We start from the raw sequence: 18591 nt of genomic DNA on the forward strand, positions 1-18591 counted from the left end.
GTGGCCGGCGCACGTGAGACATCGCCAGCGCATCGTGCAGAAGCCTCCAGAGCCCCAGAGGGCAAACTGGGCATAAGGTGCAAGCTGCCTCGGCCCTCAGATGCCCAACGGGACAGGGCCTGCGAGATTGCTGGTGGGGCGCTGCTGGCGCATCGGAGGCTCGAAGGCATCATCTTGGGCTGCTGCAGAAGGGCAGGTGAGAGGCAAGTGGGGGACGGAGCAGACGCAGAGGCGGCAAGAGGTGGAGAGCAAGGGCTGGCCTGAGAAGAAGCAAGGGGCTGCTGCTCATGCAAAAGAGCCAGCAGCACACTCATGCTGCACTAGTGCGAGAGCTTTGCCGAGGATAATGAGGCAGAGAGAGAGGAAGGAGGAGGCTGGAGGTGAGCAACCGCATGCAAGAGTGAGTGCGGCACTGTGCAGCTGGTCGCAGCAAGAAATCGCCGCCGCTGCCGGCACCCACGTGCCTCTGGCGCAGGCAAGGCTTGGCAGAGGAGCTGCCCTCGCTCACTCTGTGTGTGCCTCTTCTTGCAGCAGCCTCTGTGGCGCACAAGGAAGCGGAGGAGGAGTGTGGAGCAAGGCAGGAGGCAGGGTAGGCAGAGGCCTTGGCTGCAGGGCATCAGGCTGTGCGAGAGACCGTGATGCGGGGGGCTCCCTGAATGTGTGCCTGCGGGCCTTGCAGCTGCGGCGTGGCCCTGGGGAGACTGAGGGCAGGATGGAGCCCAGAGGCAGAGAGGTGCTCATGGTGTGGCTGAGGTGCAGAGGCCAAGGAGGGGATGGGTGTTGGGAGTGCTGAAGAGCAGGCAATAGGGAGGCTTAGGGAGGGCCAGGGTAAATGGAAAGGCTGCTGCAGAGCTGCCCAAAAGGCTGCCTGGTGCTGAGACACAGCCCAGGCGCCCAGTGCAGGTGTGTCTGCAGGGCCCCTCTGTGCGGCAAGGCTGGGTGCCTTTGGGGCCTGCCTGGCGCAGGGGTGCCTGCTCAGGGGCAAAAGGGAGCCCTGAGGGAGGGTTGTCACCTGCTTTCTGCCTCCCAGGTGGAGCAAAGAAACATTGGGCAGCATGCGAGTGCCCCCATGCTGCCTATGGAAGATGCCCGGGTAGTGCTGGCTCTTGCCTGGCCAACAGCAGCCCCTGGCAGTGGCTCTGGTGGCTCTCAGCTAGGCAGGAGTGCTGAGGCAGAGGTGTGGTGGCATGCCACTCAGAGGGGAAGGCAGAGCTGTGACTGTGTCGCTGCGTGTGCTGCCAAGGGGCTGTGGGCAAGAGGAGCGGCCACATGCCTCGTGCCTTGTTGTGACCCAGGTGAGCTGCAGCTCCAAGCATCTGCGGAGGCCTCCAGACGTGGAGACAGGAACAATCAGGAAGCTGCATGAGCCGTGGCATGCGCAGTGGTGGAGGGCGTGCGGGCTGCCTGCCGGGGGGTGAGTAGCCCCATTCAAGAGGCTGCAGTTGAGGCTTTCAAGGAGCCAGCGACACAGTCTCTGCACTCCCAACACAACGCCCAGATCCCCTCAGGACGCCAATAAGCCCAGCACCCCGAACACAACGCCCAGAACCCCTCAGCACCCCCAACACACCGCCCAGATCTCCCCGGAACAAGGCCCAGATCCCCTCTACAAACCCCAGGTCATACCCAGCACCCCAAATACAAGGCCCAGATCCCCCCAGCACCCCCACGACAAGCCCAGCACCCCCAACACAACGCACAGATCCGCTCGGAAACCCCAAAACAAAGCCCAACACCCCCACAACAATGCCCAGATCCCCTCAGCACCCCAGTAAGCCCAGCACCCCCAACACAACGCCCAGATTTTCCAAGACAAGGCCCAGATCCCCTCTACAACCCCCAGGTCAAGCCCAGCATCTCCAATACATGCCCCAGATGCCCTCAGTACTCCCAAAAGCCCAACACAACAAGCACACAGCCCAGATACACACAGCAACCCCAGCACACAACACATCCACACAACAAGCCCAGCACCCGCAATACAAGGCCCTGACCACTCAGTACACCCAGGACAAGCCCAAGACCTCCAAAACAATGCCCAGATCCCATCAGCATCCCCACTAAAAAAAGACCCAGCACCCGAAATACAAGCCCAGATCCCCTCTGCACCCCCATGACAGCTCCAGATCGCTGCTGCAAGCCGAACACAAGGCCCACCACCCCCAACACAATGCCCAGATCTCCTCTGCGCCACGGAAAAAAGGCCCAGCACGTCGAAAACAAGGCCAGATCCCCTCAGCACCCCCACTACAAGCCCAGCACCTCGAAAACAACGTCCCGATCCCCTCAGCAACCCCACCACAAGCCCTGCACCCCCAACGCAATGCCCAGATCCCCTCAGCACCCCTACCACAAGCCCAGCACCCCCAACAAAATGCCCCGATCCCATCAGCAACCTCAAAACAAGGACCAGATCCCCTCAGCACCCCAAAAACAAGGCCTAGCAGCTCCAACACAACGCCCAGCTCCCCTCTGCACTTCCACAAAAAGCCCAGCAGCCTGCATGACAAGCCCAGCACCTCGAAAACAAGCCCCAGATCCCCTCAGCAACCCCAAAACAAGGCCCAGATCCCCTCAGCAACCCCAAAACAAGGCCCAGATCCCCTCAGCAAACCCATTACAAGACCAGCTCCCCCGACACAAGGCTCACATCCCCTCAGCACCCCCAACACAAGGCCCAGCACTCCCAAGACAAGGCCCAGACCCCTCAGTACCCCTACGACAAGCCCAGCACCTCTGACACCATGCCCTGATCCCCTCAGCACCCCCACGACAAGCCCCAATTCCCCTCAGCACTCCCACACGCCCCACACAACAAGCACACGGCCCAGATCCCCTCCGCACCCCCAAAACAAGGCCCTGATCCCATCTGCACTCCCAAAACAAGGCCCAGCACTCCCACAACAAGCCCAGCACCCCCAGTGCAAGACCTAGCTCTCCTCAGCACCCCCACCACAAGCCCAGCACCCCCAACACAACGCCCAGATCCCCTCAGCACCCCCACCACAAGGCCCTGATCCCTTCTGCACTCCCAAAACACATCCAGCACCTCAAAAACAAGCCCCTGATCCCCTCAGTACCCGCAATACAAGGCCCCGATCTCCTCAGCACCCCCAACACAAAGCCCAGATCCCCTCTGCACCCCCACCACAAGGCCAGCACCCCCACCACAATGCCCAGATTTCCTCTGCACCACGGAAAAAAGGCCCAGCACCTCGAAAACAAAGTACAGATCCCCTCAGCACCCCTACCACAAGCCCAGCACCCCCAACACAATGTCCCAGATCCCCTCAGCAACCCCAAAACAGGGCCCAGATCCCCTCAGCAAACCCATTACAAGACCAGCTCCCCTGACACAAGGCCCACATCCCGTCAGCACCCCCAAAACAAGGCCCAGCAACTCCAACACAACGCCCAGCTCCCCTCTGCACTTCCACAAAAAGCCCAGCAGCCTGCATGACAAGCCCAGCACCTCGAAAACAAGCACAGATCCCCTCAGACCCCCACCACAAGCCCCGCACTCCCAACACAAGCCCCAGACCCCCTCAGCACTCCCCCAAGCCAAACACAACAAACACACGGCCCAGATCTCCTCTGCACCCCCAACACAAGGCCCAGCCCTCCCAAGACAAGGCCCAGACCCCTCAGTACTCCCATGACAAGCCCGACACCTCCAAAACAAGCCCCAGATCCCCTCAGCACTCCCACACGCCCAAAGCAACAAACACACGGCCCAGATCCCCTCAGCAGCCCCAACACAAGGCCCAGCACTCCCAAGACAAGGCTCAGACCCCTCAGTACCCCCATGACAAGCCCGACACCCCCACAACAAGACCCAGATCCCCTCTGCACACCCACCACTAGCCCAGCACTCCCACAACAAGCCCAGCACCCCCAGTGCAAGACCTAGCTCTCCTCAGCACCCCCACCACAAGCCCAGCACCCCCAACACAACGCCCAGATCCCCTCAGCACCCCCACCACAAGGCCCTGATCCCCTCTGCACTCCCAAAACACATCCAGCACCTCGAAAACAAGCCCCTGATCCCCTCACTACCCCCAATACAAGGCCCCGATCTCCTCAGCACCCCCAACACAAGCCCCAGATCCCCTCAGAACCCCGACCCCAAGCCCAGCACCCCCAACACAATGCCCCGATCCCCTCAGCAACCCCAAAACAAGGCCCAGCAGAGAAGGCCCAGACCCCTCAGTACCTCTACGACAAGCTCAGCACCTCCACCACAATGCCCAGATCCCGTCAGCACGTCCACGACAAGCCCAGGGCACCCAACACAAGCCCCAGATCCCGTCCGCATTCGCACAACACGCCCAGCACCCCCAACACAAGGCCCAGATCCCCTCAGCACCCTGCATCACAAGCCCAGCACCCCAAAAACAAGCCCCAGTTCCCCTCAGCACTCCCACACGCCCCACACAACAAACACACAGCCCTGATCCCTGCTGCACCCCCAAAACAAGGCCCTGATCTCATCTGCACTCCCAAAACAAGGCCCAGCACTCCCACAACAAGCCCAGCACCCCCAGTGCAAGACCTAGCTCTCCTCAGCACTCCCACAACAAGCCCAGCACCCCCAGTGCAAGACCTAGCTCTCCTCAGCACCCCCACCACAAGCCCAGCACCCCCAACACAACGCCCAGATCCCCTCAGCACCCCCACCAGAAGGCCCTGATCCCCTCTGCACTCCAAAAATACATCCAGCACCTCGAAAACAAGCCCCTGATCCCCTCAGTACCCCCAGTACAAGGCCCCGATCTCCTGAGCACCCCCAACACAAGCCCCAGATCCCCTCAGCACCCCGACCCCAAGCCCAGCACCCCCAACACAATGCCCCGATCCCCTCAGCAACCCCAAAACAAGGCCCAGATCCCCTCAGCACCCCCAAAACAAGGCCCAGCAGCTCCAACACAACGCCCAGCTCCCCTGTGCACTTCTACAAAAAGCCCAGCAGCCTGCATGACAAGCCCAGCACCTCGAAAACAAGGCCCAGATCCCCTCAGCAGCCCCACCACAACGCCCAGATCCCATGAGCAACCCCCAACACACAGCCCAGATCCCCTAGGCACTCCCACCACAAGGCCAGCACCTCCAAAACAATGCCCACATACCCTCAGCACCCCTACAACAAGCCCAGCACCCCCAACACAACGCCCCGATCCCGTTCAGTACCCTCATGACAAGACCAGCACCCCCAACACAACAGTCAGCTCCACTGAGCAGCCCGAAAACAAGCCTAGCACCCCCAACACAACACCCAGATCCCCCGACACAAGGCCCAGCACCTCCAACACAATGCCCAGCTCCCCTCTGCACCCCCAAAAAAAGCCCAGCCCCCGCAACACAAGCCCATCACCTCAAAAACAAGCCCAGATCCCCTCAACACTCCCACAAGCTCAACACAACAAACACACAGCCCAGATCCCCTCTGCACACCCATAACAGGCCCAACACCTCCAATACAAGTCCCAGATCCCCTCCGCACTCGCACAACACGCCCCGCACCCCTAACACAAGCCCAGATCCCCTCAGCACCACTATGACAAGTCCAGCACCTCAAAAACAATGCCCAGATCCCCTCTGCACCCCCACCACAAGCCCAGCACCCCCAACGCAATGCCCCGATCCCCTCAGCACCCCTACCACAAGCCAAGCACCCCCAACACAATGCCCCGATCCCCTCAGCAACCCCAAAACAAGGCCCAGATCCCCTCTGCACCCCCACAACAAAGCCCAGCACTTCAAAAACAATGCCCAGATCCCCTCAGCACCCCCACCAGAAGCCCAGCACCCCCAACACATTGCCCAGATTTCCTCTGCACCTCGGAAAAAAAGGCCCAGCACCTCAAAAACATGGCCAGATCCCCTCAGCACCGCCACTACAAGCCCCGCACCTCCAAAACAATGCCCCGATCACCTCAGCAGCCGCACCACAAGCCCTGCACCCCCAACACAATGCCCAGATCCCCTCAGAACCCCAAAACAAGGCCCACATCCCCTCAGCAAACCCATTACAAGACCAGCTCCCCCGACACAAGGCCCACATCCCCTCAGCACCCGCAAAACAAGGCCCAGCAACTCCAACACAACGCCCAGCTCCCCTCTGCACTTCCACAAAAAGCCCAGCAGCCTGCATGACAAGCCCAGCACCTCAAAACAAGCCCCATATTCCCTCAGCACCCCCACAAGAAGGCCCAGATCCCCTCAGCACCCCCAAAACAAGGCCAGCACCCGCAACACAAGTCCAGCACCTCAAAAACAATGCCCAGATCCCCTAAGCACCCCCGACACACAGCCCAGATCCCCTAGGCACTCCCACACGCCCAACACAACAAAAACACGGCCTGAATCACATCAGCATCCCCACCACAAGCCCAGCACCCCCAATGCAATGCCCAGACCCCCTCAGCAACCCCAAAACAGGGCCGACATCCCGTCAGCAAAACCCTTACAAGAACAGCTCCCCCGACACACGGCCCACATCCCCTCAGCACCCTCAAAACAAGGCCCAGCACTCCCCAGACAAGGCCCAGACCCCTCAGTACCCCTACGACAAGCCCAGCCCCTCCACCACAATGCCCAGATCCCGTCAGCACCTGCACGACAAGCCCAGCGCACCCAACACAAGGACCAGATCCCTTCTGCACTCGCACAACACGCCCAGCCCCCACAACACAAGGCCCACATCCCCTCAGCACCCCTAAAACAAAGCCCAGCAACTCCAACACAACGCCCAGCTCCCCTCTGCACTTCCACAAAAAGCCCAGCAGCCTGCATGACAAGCCCAGCACCTCAAAACAAGCCCCATATTCCCTCAGCACCCCCACAAGAAGGTCCAGATCCCCTCAGCACCCCCATGACAAGCCCAGATCCCCTCTGCACTCCCACAAGCCCAACACAACAAACACACAGCCCAGATCCCCTCTGCACCCCCATAACAGGCCCAACACCTCCAATACAAGCCCCAGATCCCCTCCGCACTCGCACAACACGCCCAGCACCCCTAACACAAGCCCAGATCCCCTCAGCACCACTATGACAAGTCCAGCACCCCCAACACAATGCCCAGATCCCCTCGGCACCCCCACAACAAAGCCCAGCACTTCAAAAACAATGCCCAGATCCTCTAAGCACCCCCACAACAAAGCCCAGCACCCCCAACACAACTCCCAGATCCCCTCAGCACCCCCACCACAAGCCCAGCACCCCCAACACAACGCCCAGATCCCCTTCAGTACCCTCATGACAAGACTAGCACCCCCAACACAACACCCAGCTCCACTGAGCAGCCCGAAAACAAGCCTAGCACCCCCAACACAACACCCAGATCCCCCTGACACAAGGCCCAGCACCTCCAACACAATGCCCAGCTCCCCTCTGCACCCCCAAAACAAGGCTAGCACCCTGCATGACAAGCCCAGCACCTCGAAAACAAGCCCAGATCCCCTCAGCACCCCCACCACAAGCCCAGCACCCCCAAAACAAGCCCATCATCCCCTCAGCACTCCCACAAGCCCAACACAACAAACACACGGCCCAGATCTCCTCTGCACCCCCAACACAAGGCCCAGCCCTCCCAAGACAAGGCCCAGACCCCTCAGTAACCCCATGACAAGCCTGACACCCCCACAACAAGACCCAGATCCCCTCTGCACACCCACCACTAGCCCAGCACTGCCCACAACAAGCCCAGCACCCCCAGTGCAAGACCTAGCTCTCCTCAGCACCCCCACCACAAGCCCAGATCCCCTCTGCACCCCCACCACAAGCCCAGCACCCCCAACACAATGCCCAGATTTCCTCTGCACCACGGAAAAAAGGCCCAGCACCTCGAAAACAAAGTACAGATCCCCTCAGCACCCCTACCACAAGCCCAGCACCCCCAACACAATGTCCCAGATCCCCTCAGCAACCCCAAAACAGGGCCCAGATCCCCTCAGCAAACCCATTACAAGACCAGCTCCCCTGACACAAGGCCCACATCCCGTCAGCACCCCCAAAACAAGGCCCAGCAACTCCAACACAACGCCCAGCTCCCCTCTGCACTTCCACAAAAAGCCCAGCAGCCTGCATGACAAGCCCAGCACCTCGAAAACAAGCACAGATCCCCTCAGCACCCCCACCACAAGCCCCGCACTCCCAACACAAGCCCCAGACCCCCTCAGCACTCCCCCAAGCCAAACACAACAAACACACGGCCCAGATCTCCTCTGCACCCCCAACACAAGGCCCAGCCCTCCCAAGACAAGGCCCAGACCCCTCAGTACTCCCATGACAAGCCCGACACCTCCAAAACAAGCCCCAGATCCCCTCAGCACTCCCACACGCCCAAAGCAACAAACACACGGCCCAGATCCCCTCAGCAGCCCCAACACAAGGCCCAGCACTCCCAAGACAAGGCTCAGACCCCTCAGTACCCCCATGACAAGCCCGACACCCCCACAACAAGACCCAGATCCCCTCTGCACACCCACCACTAGCCCAGCACTCCCACAACAAGCCCAGCACCCCCAGTGCAAGACCTAGCTCTCCTCAGCACCCCCACCACAAGCCCAGCACCCCCAACACAACGCCCAGATCCCCTCAGCACCCCCACCACAAGGCCCTGATCCCCTCTGCACTCCCAAAACACATCCAGCACCTCGAAAACAAGCCCCTGATCCCCTCACTACCCCCAATACAAGGCCCCGATCTCCTCAGCACCCCCAACACAAGCCCCAGATCCCCTCAGAACCCCGACCCCAAGCCCAGCACCCCCAACACAATGCCCCGATCCCCTCAGCAACCCCAAAACAAGGCCCAGCAGAGAAGGCCCAGACCCCTCAGTACCTCTACGACAAGCTCAGCACCTCCACCACAATGCCCAGATCCCGTCAGCACGTCCACGACAAGCCCAGGGCACCCAACACAAGCCCCAGATCCCGTCCGCATTCGCACAACACGCCCAGCACCCCCAACACAAGGCCCAGATCCCCTCAGCACCCTGCATCACAAGCCCAGCACCCCAAAAACAAGCCCCAGTTCCCCTCAGCACTCCCACACGCCCCACACAACAAACACACAGCCCTGATCCCTGCTGCACCCCCAAAACAAGGCCCTGATCTCATCTGCACTCCCAAAACAAGGCCCAGCACTCCCACAACAAGCCCAGCACCCCCAGTGCAAGACCTAGCTCTCCTCAGCACTCCCACAACAAGCCCAGCACCCCCAGTGCAAGACCTAGCTCTCCTCAGCACCCCCACCACAAGCCCAGCACCCCCAACACAACGCCCAGATCCCCTCAGCACCCCCACCACAAGGCCCTGATCCCCTCTGCACTCCAAAAATACATCCAGCACCTCGAAAACAAGCCCCTGATCCCCTCAGTACCCCCAGTACAAGGCCCCGATCTCCTGAGCACCCCCAACACAAGCCCCAGATCCCCTCAGCACCCCGACCCCAAGCCCAGCACCCCCAACACAATGCCCCAATCCCCTCAGCAACCCCAAAACAAGGCCCAGATCCCCTCAGCACCCCCAAAACAAGGCCCAGCAGCTCCAACACAACGCCCAGCTCCCCTGTGCACTTCTACAAAAAGCCCAGCAGCCTGCATGACAAGCCCAGCACCTCGAAAACAAGGCCCAGATCCCCTCAGCAGCCCCACCACAACGCCCAGATCCCATGAGCAACCCCCAACACACAGCCCAGATCCCCTAGGCACTCCCACCACAAGGCCAGCACCTCCAAAACAATGCCCACATACCCTCAGCACCCCCACAACAAGCCCAGCACCCCCAACACAACGCCCCGATCCCGTTCAGTACCCTCATGACAAGACCAGCACCCCCAACACAACAGTCAGCTCCACTGAGCAGCCCGAAAACAAGCCTAGCACCCCCAACACAACACCCAGATCCCCCGACACAAGGCCCAGCACCTCCAACACAATGCCCAGCTCCCCTCTGCACCCCCAAAAAAAGCCCAGCCCCCGCAACACAAGCCCATCACCTCAAAAACAAGCCCAGATCCCCTCAACACTCCCACAAGCTCAACACAACAAACACACAGCCCAGATCCCCTCTGCACCCCCATAACAGGCCCAACACCTCCAATACAAGTCCCAGATCCCCTCCGCACTCGCACAACACGCCCCACACCCCTAACACAAGCCCAGATCCCCTCAGCACCACTATGACAAGTCCAGCACCTCAAAAACAATGCCCAGATCCCCTCTGCACCCCCACCACAAGCCCAGCACCCCCAACGCAATGCCCCGATCCCCTCAGCACCCCTACCACAAGCCAAGCACCCCCAACACAATGCCCCGATCCCCTCAGCAACCCCAAAACAAGGCCCAGATCCCCTCTGCACCCCCACAACAAAGCCCAGCACTTCAAAAACAATGCCCAGATCCCCTCAGCACCCCCACAACAAGCCCAGCACCCCCAACACAACGCCCCGATCCCGTTCAGTACCCTCATGACAAGACCAGCACCCCCAACACAACAGTCAGCTCCACTGAGCAGCCCGAAAACAAGCCTAGCACCCCCAACACAACACCCAGATCCCCCCAATACAAGGCCCAGCACCTCCAACACAATGCCCAGCTCCCCTCTGCACCCCCAAAAAAAGCCCAGCCCCCGCAACACAAGCCCATCACCTCAAAAACAAGCCCAGATCCCCTCAACACTCCCACAAGCTCAACACAACAAACACACAGCCCAGATCCCCTCTGCACACCCATAACAGGCCCAACACCTCCAATACAAGCCCCAGATCCCCTCCGCACTCGCACAACACACCCAGCACCCCTAACACAAGCCCAGATCCCCTCAGCACCACTATGACAAGTCCAGCACCCCCAACACAATGCCCAGATCCCCTCGGCACCCCCACAACAAAGCCCAGCACTTCAAAAACAATGCCCAGATCCCCTAAGCACCCCCACAACAAAGCCCAGCACCCCAAACACAACGCCCAGATCCCCTCAGCACCCCCACCACAAGCCTAGCACCCCCAACACAACACCCAGATCCCCCAAAACTAGGCCTAGCATCTCCAACACAATGCCCAGCTCCCCTCTGCACCCCCAAAACAAGGCTAGCACCCTGCATGACAAGCCCAGCACCCCCAAAACAAGCCTATGATCCCCTCAGCACTCCCACAAGCCCAACACAACAAACACACGGCCCAGATCTCCTCAGCACCCCCAACACAAGGCCCAGCACTCCCAAGACAGGGCCCAGACCCCTCAGTACCCCTATGAGAAGCCCGACACCCCCACAACAAGACCCAGATCCCCTCTGCACATCCACCACTAGCCCAGCACTGCCCACAACAAGCCCAGCACCCCCAGTGCAAGACCTAGCTCCCCTCAGCACCCCCACCACAACGCCCAGATCCCCTCAGCACTCCGACCACAAGCCCAGCACCCCCAACACAATGCCCCGATCTGCTCAGCGACCCCAAAACAAGGCCCAGATCCCCTCAGCAAACCCATTACAAGACCAGCTCCCCCGACACAAGGCCCACATCCCCTCAGCACCCCCAAAACAAGGCCCAGCAACTCCAACACAACGCCCACCTCCCCTCTGCACTTCCAAAAAAACCCAGCAGCCTGCATGACAAGCCCAGCACCTCGAAAACAAGCCCCAGATCCCCTCAGGACCCCCACAACAAGCCCAGATCCCCTCAGCACCCCCAAAACAAGGCCAGCACGCGCAACACAAGCACAGCACCTCGAAAACAAGCCCCAGATCCCCTCAGCACCCCCAAAACAAGGCCAGCACGCGCAACACAAGTCCAGCACCTCGAAAACAAGCCCCAGATCCCCTCAGCACCCCCAAAACAAGGCCAGCACCCGCAACACAAGCCCAGCACCTCGAAAACAATCCCCAGATCCCCTCAGCACCCCCGACACACAGCCCAGATCCCCTAGGCACTCCCACACGCCCAACACAACAAAAACAAGGCCTGAATCACCTCAGCATCCCCACCACAAGCCCAGCACTCCAAAAACAACGCCCAGCACCCCCAACACAACGCCCCGATCCCCTCAGCAAACCCACCACAATGCCCCAATACCCTCAGCAACCCAACCCCAAAACAGGGCCGATATCCCCTCAGCAAACCCCTTACAAGACCAGCTCCCCCGACACAAGGCCCACATCCCCTCAGCACCCCCAACACAAGGCCCAGCACTCCCAAGACAAGGCCCAGACCCCTCAGTACCCCTACGAGAAGCCCAGCACCTCCACAACAATGCCCAGATCCCGTCAGCACCTGCACGACAAGCCCAGCGCACCCAACACAAGCCCCAGATCCCGTCCGCACTCGCACAACACGCCCAGCACCCCCAACACAAGGACCAGATCCCCTCAGCACTACTATGACAAGTCCAGCAGCCACAACACAAGGCCCACATCCCCTCAGCACCCCCAAAACAAGGCCCAGCAACTCCAACACAATGCCCAGCTCCCCTCTGCACTTCCACAAAAAGCCCAGCAGCCTGCATGACAAGCCCAGCACCTCGAAAACAAGCCCCATATTCCCTCAGCACCCCCACAAGAAGGTCCAGATCCCCTCAGCACCCCATGACAAGCCCAGATCCCCTTAGCAGTCCCACACGCCCCACACAACAAACACACGGCCCAGATCCCCTCTGCACCCCCAAAACAAGGCCCTGATCCCATCTGCACTCCCAAAACAAGGCCCAGCACTCCCACAACAAGCCCAGCACCCCCAGTGCAAGACCTAGCTCTCCTCAGCACCCCCACCACAAGCCCAGCACCCCCAACACAACGCCCAGATCCCCTCAGCAAACCCATTACAAGACCAGCTCCCCCGACACAAGGCCCACATCCCCTCAGCACCCCCAAAACAAGGCCATGCACTCCCAAGACAAGGCCCAGACCCCTCAGTACCCCTACGACAAGCCCAGCCCCTCCACCACAATGCCCAGATGCCGTCAGCACGTCCACGACAAGCCCAGGGCACCCAACAAAAGCCCCAGATCCCGTCCGCACTCGCACAACACGCCCAGTACCCCCAACACAAGCCCAGATCCCCTCAGCACCACTATGACAAGTCCAGCACCCCCAACACAAGGCCCAGATCCCCTCAGCATCCTCCATCACAAGCCCAGCACCCCAAAAACAAGGCCCAGATCCCCTCAGCACTCCCACACACCCCACACAACAAACACACGGCCCAGATCCCCTCCGCACCCCCAAAACAAGGCCCTAATCCCATCTGCACTCCCAAAACAAGGCCCAGCATTCCCACAACAAGCCCAGCACCCCCAGTACAAGACCTAGCTCTCCTCAGCACCCCCACAACAAGGCCCAGAAACTCCAACACAACGCCCAGCTCCCCTCTGCACTTCCACAAAAAGCCCAGCAGCCTGCATGACAAGCCCAGCACCTCAAAACAAGCCCCATATTCCCTCAGCACCCCCACAAGAAGGTCCAGATCCCCTCAGCACCCCCATGACAAGCCCAGATCCCCTCTGCACTCCCACAAGCCCAAAACAACAAACACACAGCCCAGATCCCCTCTGCACCCCCATAACAGGCCCAACACCTCCAATACAAGCCCCAGATCCCCTCCGCACTCGCACAACACGCCCAGCACCCCTAACACAAGCCCAGATCCCCTCACCACCACTATGACAAGTCCAGCACCTCAAAAACAATGCCCAGATCCCCTCGGCACCCCCACAACAAAGCCCAGCACTTCAAAAACAATGCCCAGATCCCCTAAGCACCCCCACAACAAAGCCCAGCACCCCAAACACAACGCCCAGATCCCCTCAGCACCCCCACCACAAGCCCAGCACCCCCAACACAACGCCCAGATCCCCTTCAGTACCCTCATGACAAGACTAGCACCCCCAACACAACACCCAGCTCCACTGAGCAGCCCGAAAACAAGCCTAGCACCCCCAACACAACACCCAGATCCCCCTGACACAAGGCCCAGCACCTCCAACACAATGCCCAGCTCCCCTCTGCACCCCCAAAACAAGGCTAGCACCCTGCATGACAAGCCCAGCACCTCGAAAACAAGCCCAGATTGCCTCAGCACCCTCACCACAAGCCCAGCACCCCCAAAACAAGCCCATCATCCCCTCAGCACTCCCACAAGCCCAACACAACAAACACACGGCCCAGATCTCCTCTGCACCCCCAACACAAGGCCCAGCCCTCCCAAGACAAGGCCCAGAGCCCTCAGTACCCCCATGACAAGCCCGACACCCCCACAACAAGACCCAGATCCCCTCTGCACACCCACCACTAGCCCAGCACTCCCACAACAAGCCCAGCACCCCCAGTGCAAGACCTAGCTCCCCTCAGCACCCCCACCACAAGCCCAGCACCCCCAACACAACGCCCAGATCCCCTCAGCACCCTCACCACAAGGCCCTGATCCCCTCTGCACTCCCAAAACACATCCAGCACCTCGAAAACAAGCCCCATATTTCCTCAACACCCCCACAAGAAGGTCCGGATCCGCTCAGCACCCCCATGACAAGCCTAGATCCCCTCTGCACTTCCCCAAGCCCAACACAACAAACACACAGCCCAGATCTCCTCTTCACCCCCACCACAAGCCCAGCACCCCCAACACAATGCCCCAGATCCCCTCAGCAACCCCAAAACAAGACCCAGATCCCCTCAGCAAACCAATTACAAGACCAGCTCCACCAACACAATGCCCAGATCCCCTCTGCACCCCCACAACAAAGCCCAGCACTTCAAAAACAATGCCCAGATCCCCACAGCACCCCCACCAGAAGCCCAGCACCCCCAACACAATGCCCAGATCCCCTCTGCACCCCCAAAACAAGGCTAGCACCCTGCATGACAAGCCCAGCACGTCGAAAACATGGCCAGATCCCCTCAGCACCCCCACTACAAGCCCCGCACCTCCAAAACAATGCCCCAGATCACCTCAGAAGCCCCACCACAACGCCCAGATTCCCTCTGCACCCCCAACGCAATGCCCAGATCCCCTCAGCACCCCTACCCCAAGCCCAGCACCCCCAATACAATGCCCCGATCCCCTCAGCACCCCCACCACAAGCCCAGCACCCCCAACACAACCCCCAGATCCCCTCAGCACCCCCAAAACAAGGCCCAGAACCCCTCAGCAAACCCATTACAAGACCAGCTCCCCCGACACAAGGCCCACATCCCCTCAGCACCCCCAAAACAAGGCCCAGCAACTCCAACACAACGCCCAGCTCCCCTCTGCACTTCCACAAAAAGCCCAGCAGCCTGCATGACAAGCCCAGCACCACGAAAACAAGCCCCATATTCCCTCAACACCCCCACAAGAAGGTCCAGATCCCCTCAGCACCCCCATGACAAGCCCAGATCCCCTCTGCACTCCCACAAGCCCAACACAACAAACACACGGCCCAGATGCCCTCTACACCCCCATAACAAGCCCAGCACCCCCAACACAATGCCCCGATCCCCTCAGAACCCCCAAAAAAGGCCCAGATCCCCTCAGCAAACCCCTTACAAGACCAGCTCCCCCGACACAAGGCCCACATCCCCTCAGCACCCCGAAACAAGGCCCAGCACTCCCCAGACAAGGCCCAGATCCCCTCAGCACCCCTACGACAAGCCCAGCACCCCAAAAACAAGGCCCAGATCCCCTCAGCACTCCCACACACCCCACACAACAAGCATACGGCCCAGATCCCCTCCGCACCCCCAAAACAAGGCCCTGATCCCATCTGCACTCCCAAAACAAGGCCCAGCACTCCCACAACAAGCCCAGCACCCCCAGTGCAAGACCTAGCTCTCCTCAGCACCCCCACCACAAGCCCAGCACCCCCAACACAATGCCCAGATCCCCTCAGCACCCCCACCACAAGGCCCTGATCCCCTCTGCACTCCCAAAACACATCCAGCACCTCGAAAACAAGCCCCTGATCCCCTCACTACCCCCAATACAAGGCCCCGATCCCCTCAGCACCTCCACCACAAGCCCCAGATCCCCTCTGCACCCCCAAAACAAAGCCCAGCACCTCGAAAACAAAGCCCAGACCCCCTAAGCACAGCCACAACAAGCCCAGCACCCCCAACACTACGCCGAGATCCCCTTCAGTACCCTCATGATAAGACCAGCACCCCCAACACAACACTCATCTCCAGTGAGCAGCCTGAAAACAAGCCTAGCACCCCCAACACAACACCCAGATCCCCCCAATACAAGGCCCAGCACCTCCAACACAACACCCCGCTCCCCTCTGCACCCCCAAAACAAGGCCAGCACCCGCAACACAAGCCCAGCACCTCGAAAACAAGCCCAGATCCCCTCAGCACCCCCACCACAAGGCCCAGCACCCCCAACGCAACGGCCCAGATTCCCTCAGCACCCCCAACACAAGACCCAGCACTCCCAACACAAGGCCCAGCAACCCCAACACAAAGCTCAGACCCCTCAGCACCCCCACCAGAAGCCCAGCATCTCCAATACAAGCTCGAGATGCCCTCAGCACTCCCACAAGCCCAACACAACAAACACACCGCCCAGATCTACTCAGCACCCCCAAAACAGGGCCCTGATCCCCTCTGCACTCCCAAAACAAGGCCCAGCACCCCGAAAACAAGACCTAGCTTTCCTCAGCACCCCCACAACAAGCCTTGCTCTCCCCAACACAAGGCCCTGATCCCCTCAGCACCCTGCATGACAAGCCCAGCAGTCCCAACACAATGTCCAGATCCCCTCAGCAGACCCACAAGCCCAGCACCCCCAACACAAGGCCCAGATCCCCCAAAACAAGCCCAGCAGCCCCATAAGAAAGGTCCAGATCCCCTCTGCACCCCCGCGACAAGCCTAGCACTCGCAACAAAAGGCTCAGCACCTCCTGCACAACGCCCAGATCCCCTAAGCACCACCATGACAACCCCAGCACCCGCAACACAAGGCTCCGCTCCACTGAGCAGCCCGAAAATAAACCTAGCACCCCCAACACAACAAGCAGATCCCCTCAGCACCACTATGACAAGTCCAGCCCCCACAACACAAGGCCCACATCCCCTCAGCACCCCCACCACAAGGCCCTGATCCCCTCTGCACTCCCAAAACACATCCAGCACCTCGAAAACAAGCCCCTGATCCCCTCAGTACCCCCAATACAAGCCCCTGATCCCCTCAGCAGCCCCATAACAAACCCAACACCTCCAATACAAGCCCCAGATCCCCTCCGCACTCGCACAACACGCCCCGCACCCCCAACACAAGCCCAGATCCCCTCAGCACCACTATGACAAGTCCAGCACCCCCAACACAAGGCCCAGATCCCCTCTGCACCCCCAGTGCAATGGCCAGATCCCCTCTGCAACCCCACCACAAGCGCAGCATCTCCAAAACAAGTACCTGATAAACCTCTGCACCACCAAAAAAAGGCCCAGCACCTTGAAAACAAGCCCCACATCCCTTCAGCACCTCCACTACAAGCCCAGCACGCCCAACACAATGCCCAGACCCCCTCAGCACCCCGACCACAAGCCCAGCACCCCTAAAACAAGCCCCAGATCCCCTCAGCACCACTATGACAAGCCCAGCACCCCCAACACAAGCCCCAGATCCCCTCTGCACCCCCAAAACAAAGCCCAGCACCTCGAAAACAAAGCCCAGACCCCCTAAGCACAGCCACAACAAGCCCAGCACCCCCAACACTACGCCGAGATCCCCTTCAGTACCCTCATGATAAGACCAGCACCCCCAACACAACACTCATCTCCAGTGAGCAGCCTGAAAACAAGCCTAGCACCCCCAACACAACACCCAGATCCCCCCAATACAAGGCCCAGCACCTCCAACACAACACCCAGCTCCCCTCTGCACCCCCAAAACAAGGCCAGCACCCGCAACACAAGCCCAGCACCTCGAAAACAAGCCCAGATCCCCTCAGCACCCCCACCACAAGGCCCAGCACCCCCAACGCAACGGCCCAGATTCCCTCAGCACCCCCAACACAAGACCCAGCACTCCCAACACAAGGCCCAGCAACCCCAACACAAAGCTCAGACCCCTCAGCACCCCCACCAGAAGCCCAGCATCTCCAATACAAGCTCGAGATGCCCTCAGCACTCCCACAAGCCCAACACAACAAACACACCGCCCAGATCTACTCAGCACCCCCAAAACAGGGCCCTGATCCCCTCTGCACTCCCAAAACAAGGCCCAGCACCCCGAAAACAAGACCTAGCTTTCCTCAGCACCCCCACAACAAGCCTTGCTCTCCCCAACACAAGGCCCTGATCCCCTCAGCACCCTGCATGACAAGCCCAGCAGTCCCAACACAATGTCCAGATCCCCTCAGCAGACCCACAAGCCCAGCACCCCCAACACAAGGCCCAGATCCCCCAAAACAAGCCCAGCAGCCCCATAAGAAAGGTCCAGATCCCCTCTGCACCCCCGCGACAAGCCTAGCACTCGCAACAAAAGACTCAGCACCTCCTGCACAACGCCCAGATCCCCTAAGCACCACCATGACAACCCCAGCACCCGCAACACAAGGCTCCGCTCCACTGAGCAGCCCGAAAACAAACCTAGCACCCCCAACACAACAAGCAG

At 60.1% G+C, this 18591-nt stretch overlaps 1 protein-coding gene across 1 annotated transcript in view; it reads left to right on the plus strand.

Moving 5' to 3' along the window:
- Positions 1 to 346: 346 nt before the first annotated feature.
- LOC138066515 (otoferlin-like) overlaps positions 347 to 18591 on the plus strand; it is a 150785-nt gene continuing 132540 nt past the window's right edge. Inside the window, 1 exon segment of the mRNA XM_068936382.1 lies at positions 347 to 380. Coding sequence (XP_068792483.1) covers positions 347 to 380 — 34 coding nt within the window.

This window comes from Struthio camelus, chromosome 3 (genome assembly GCF_040807025.1).
Source record: "Struthio camelus isolate bStrCam1 chromosome 3, bStrCam1.hap1, whole genome shotgun sequence".
Lineage (NCBI taxonomy): Eukaryota > Metazoa > Chordata > Aves > Struthioniformes > Struthionidae > Struthio > Struthio camelus.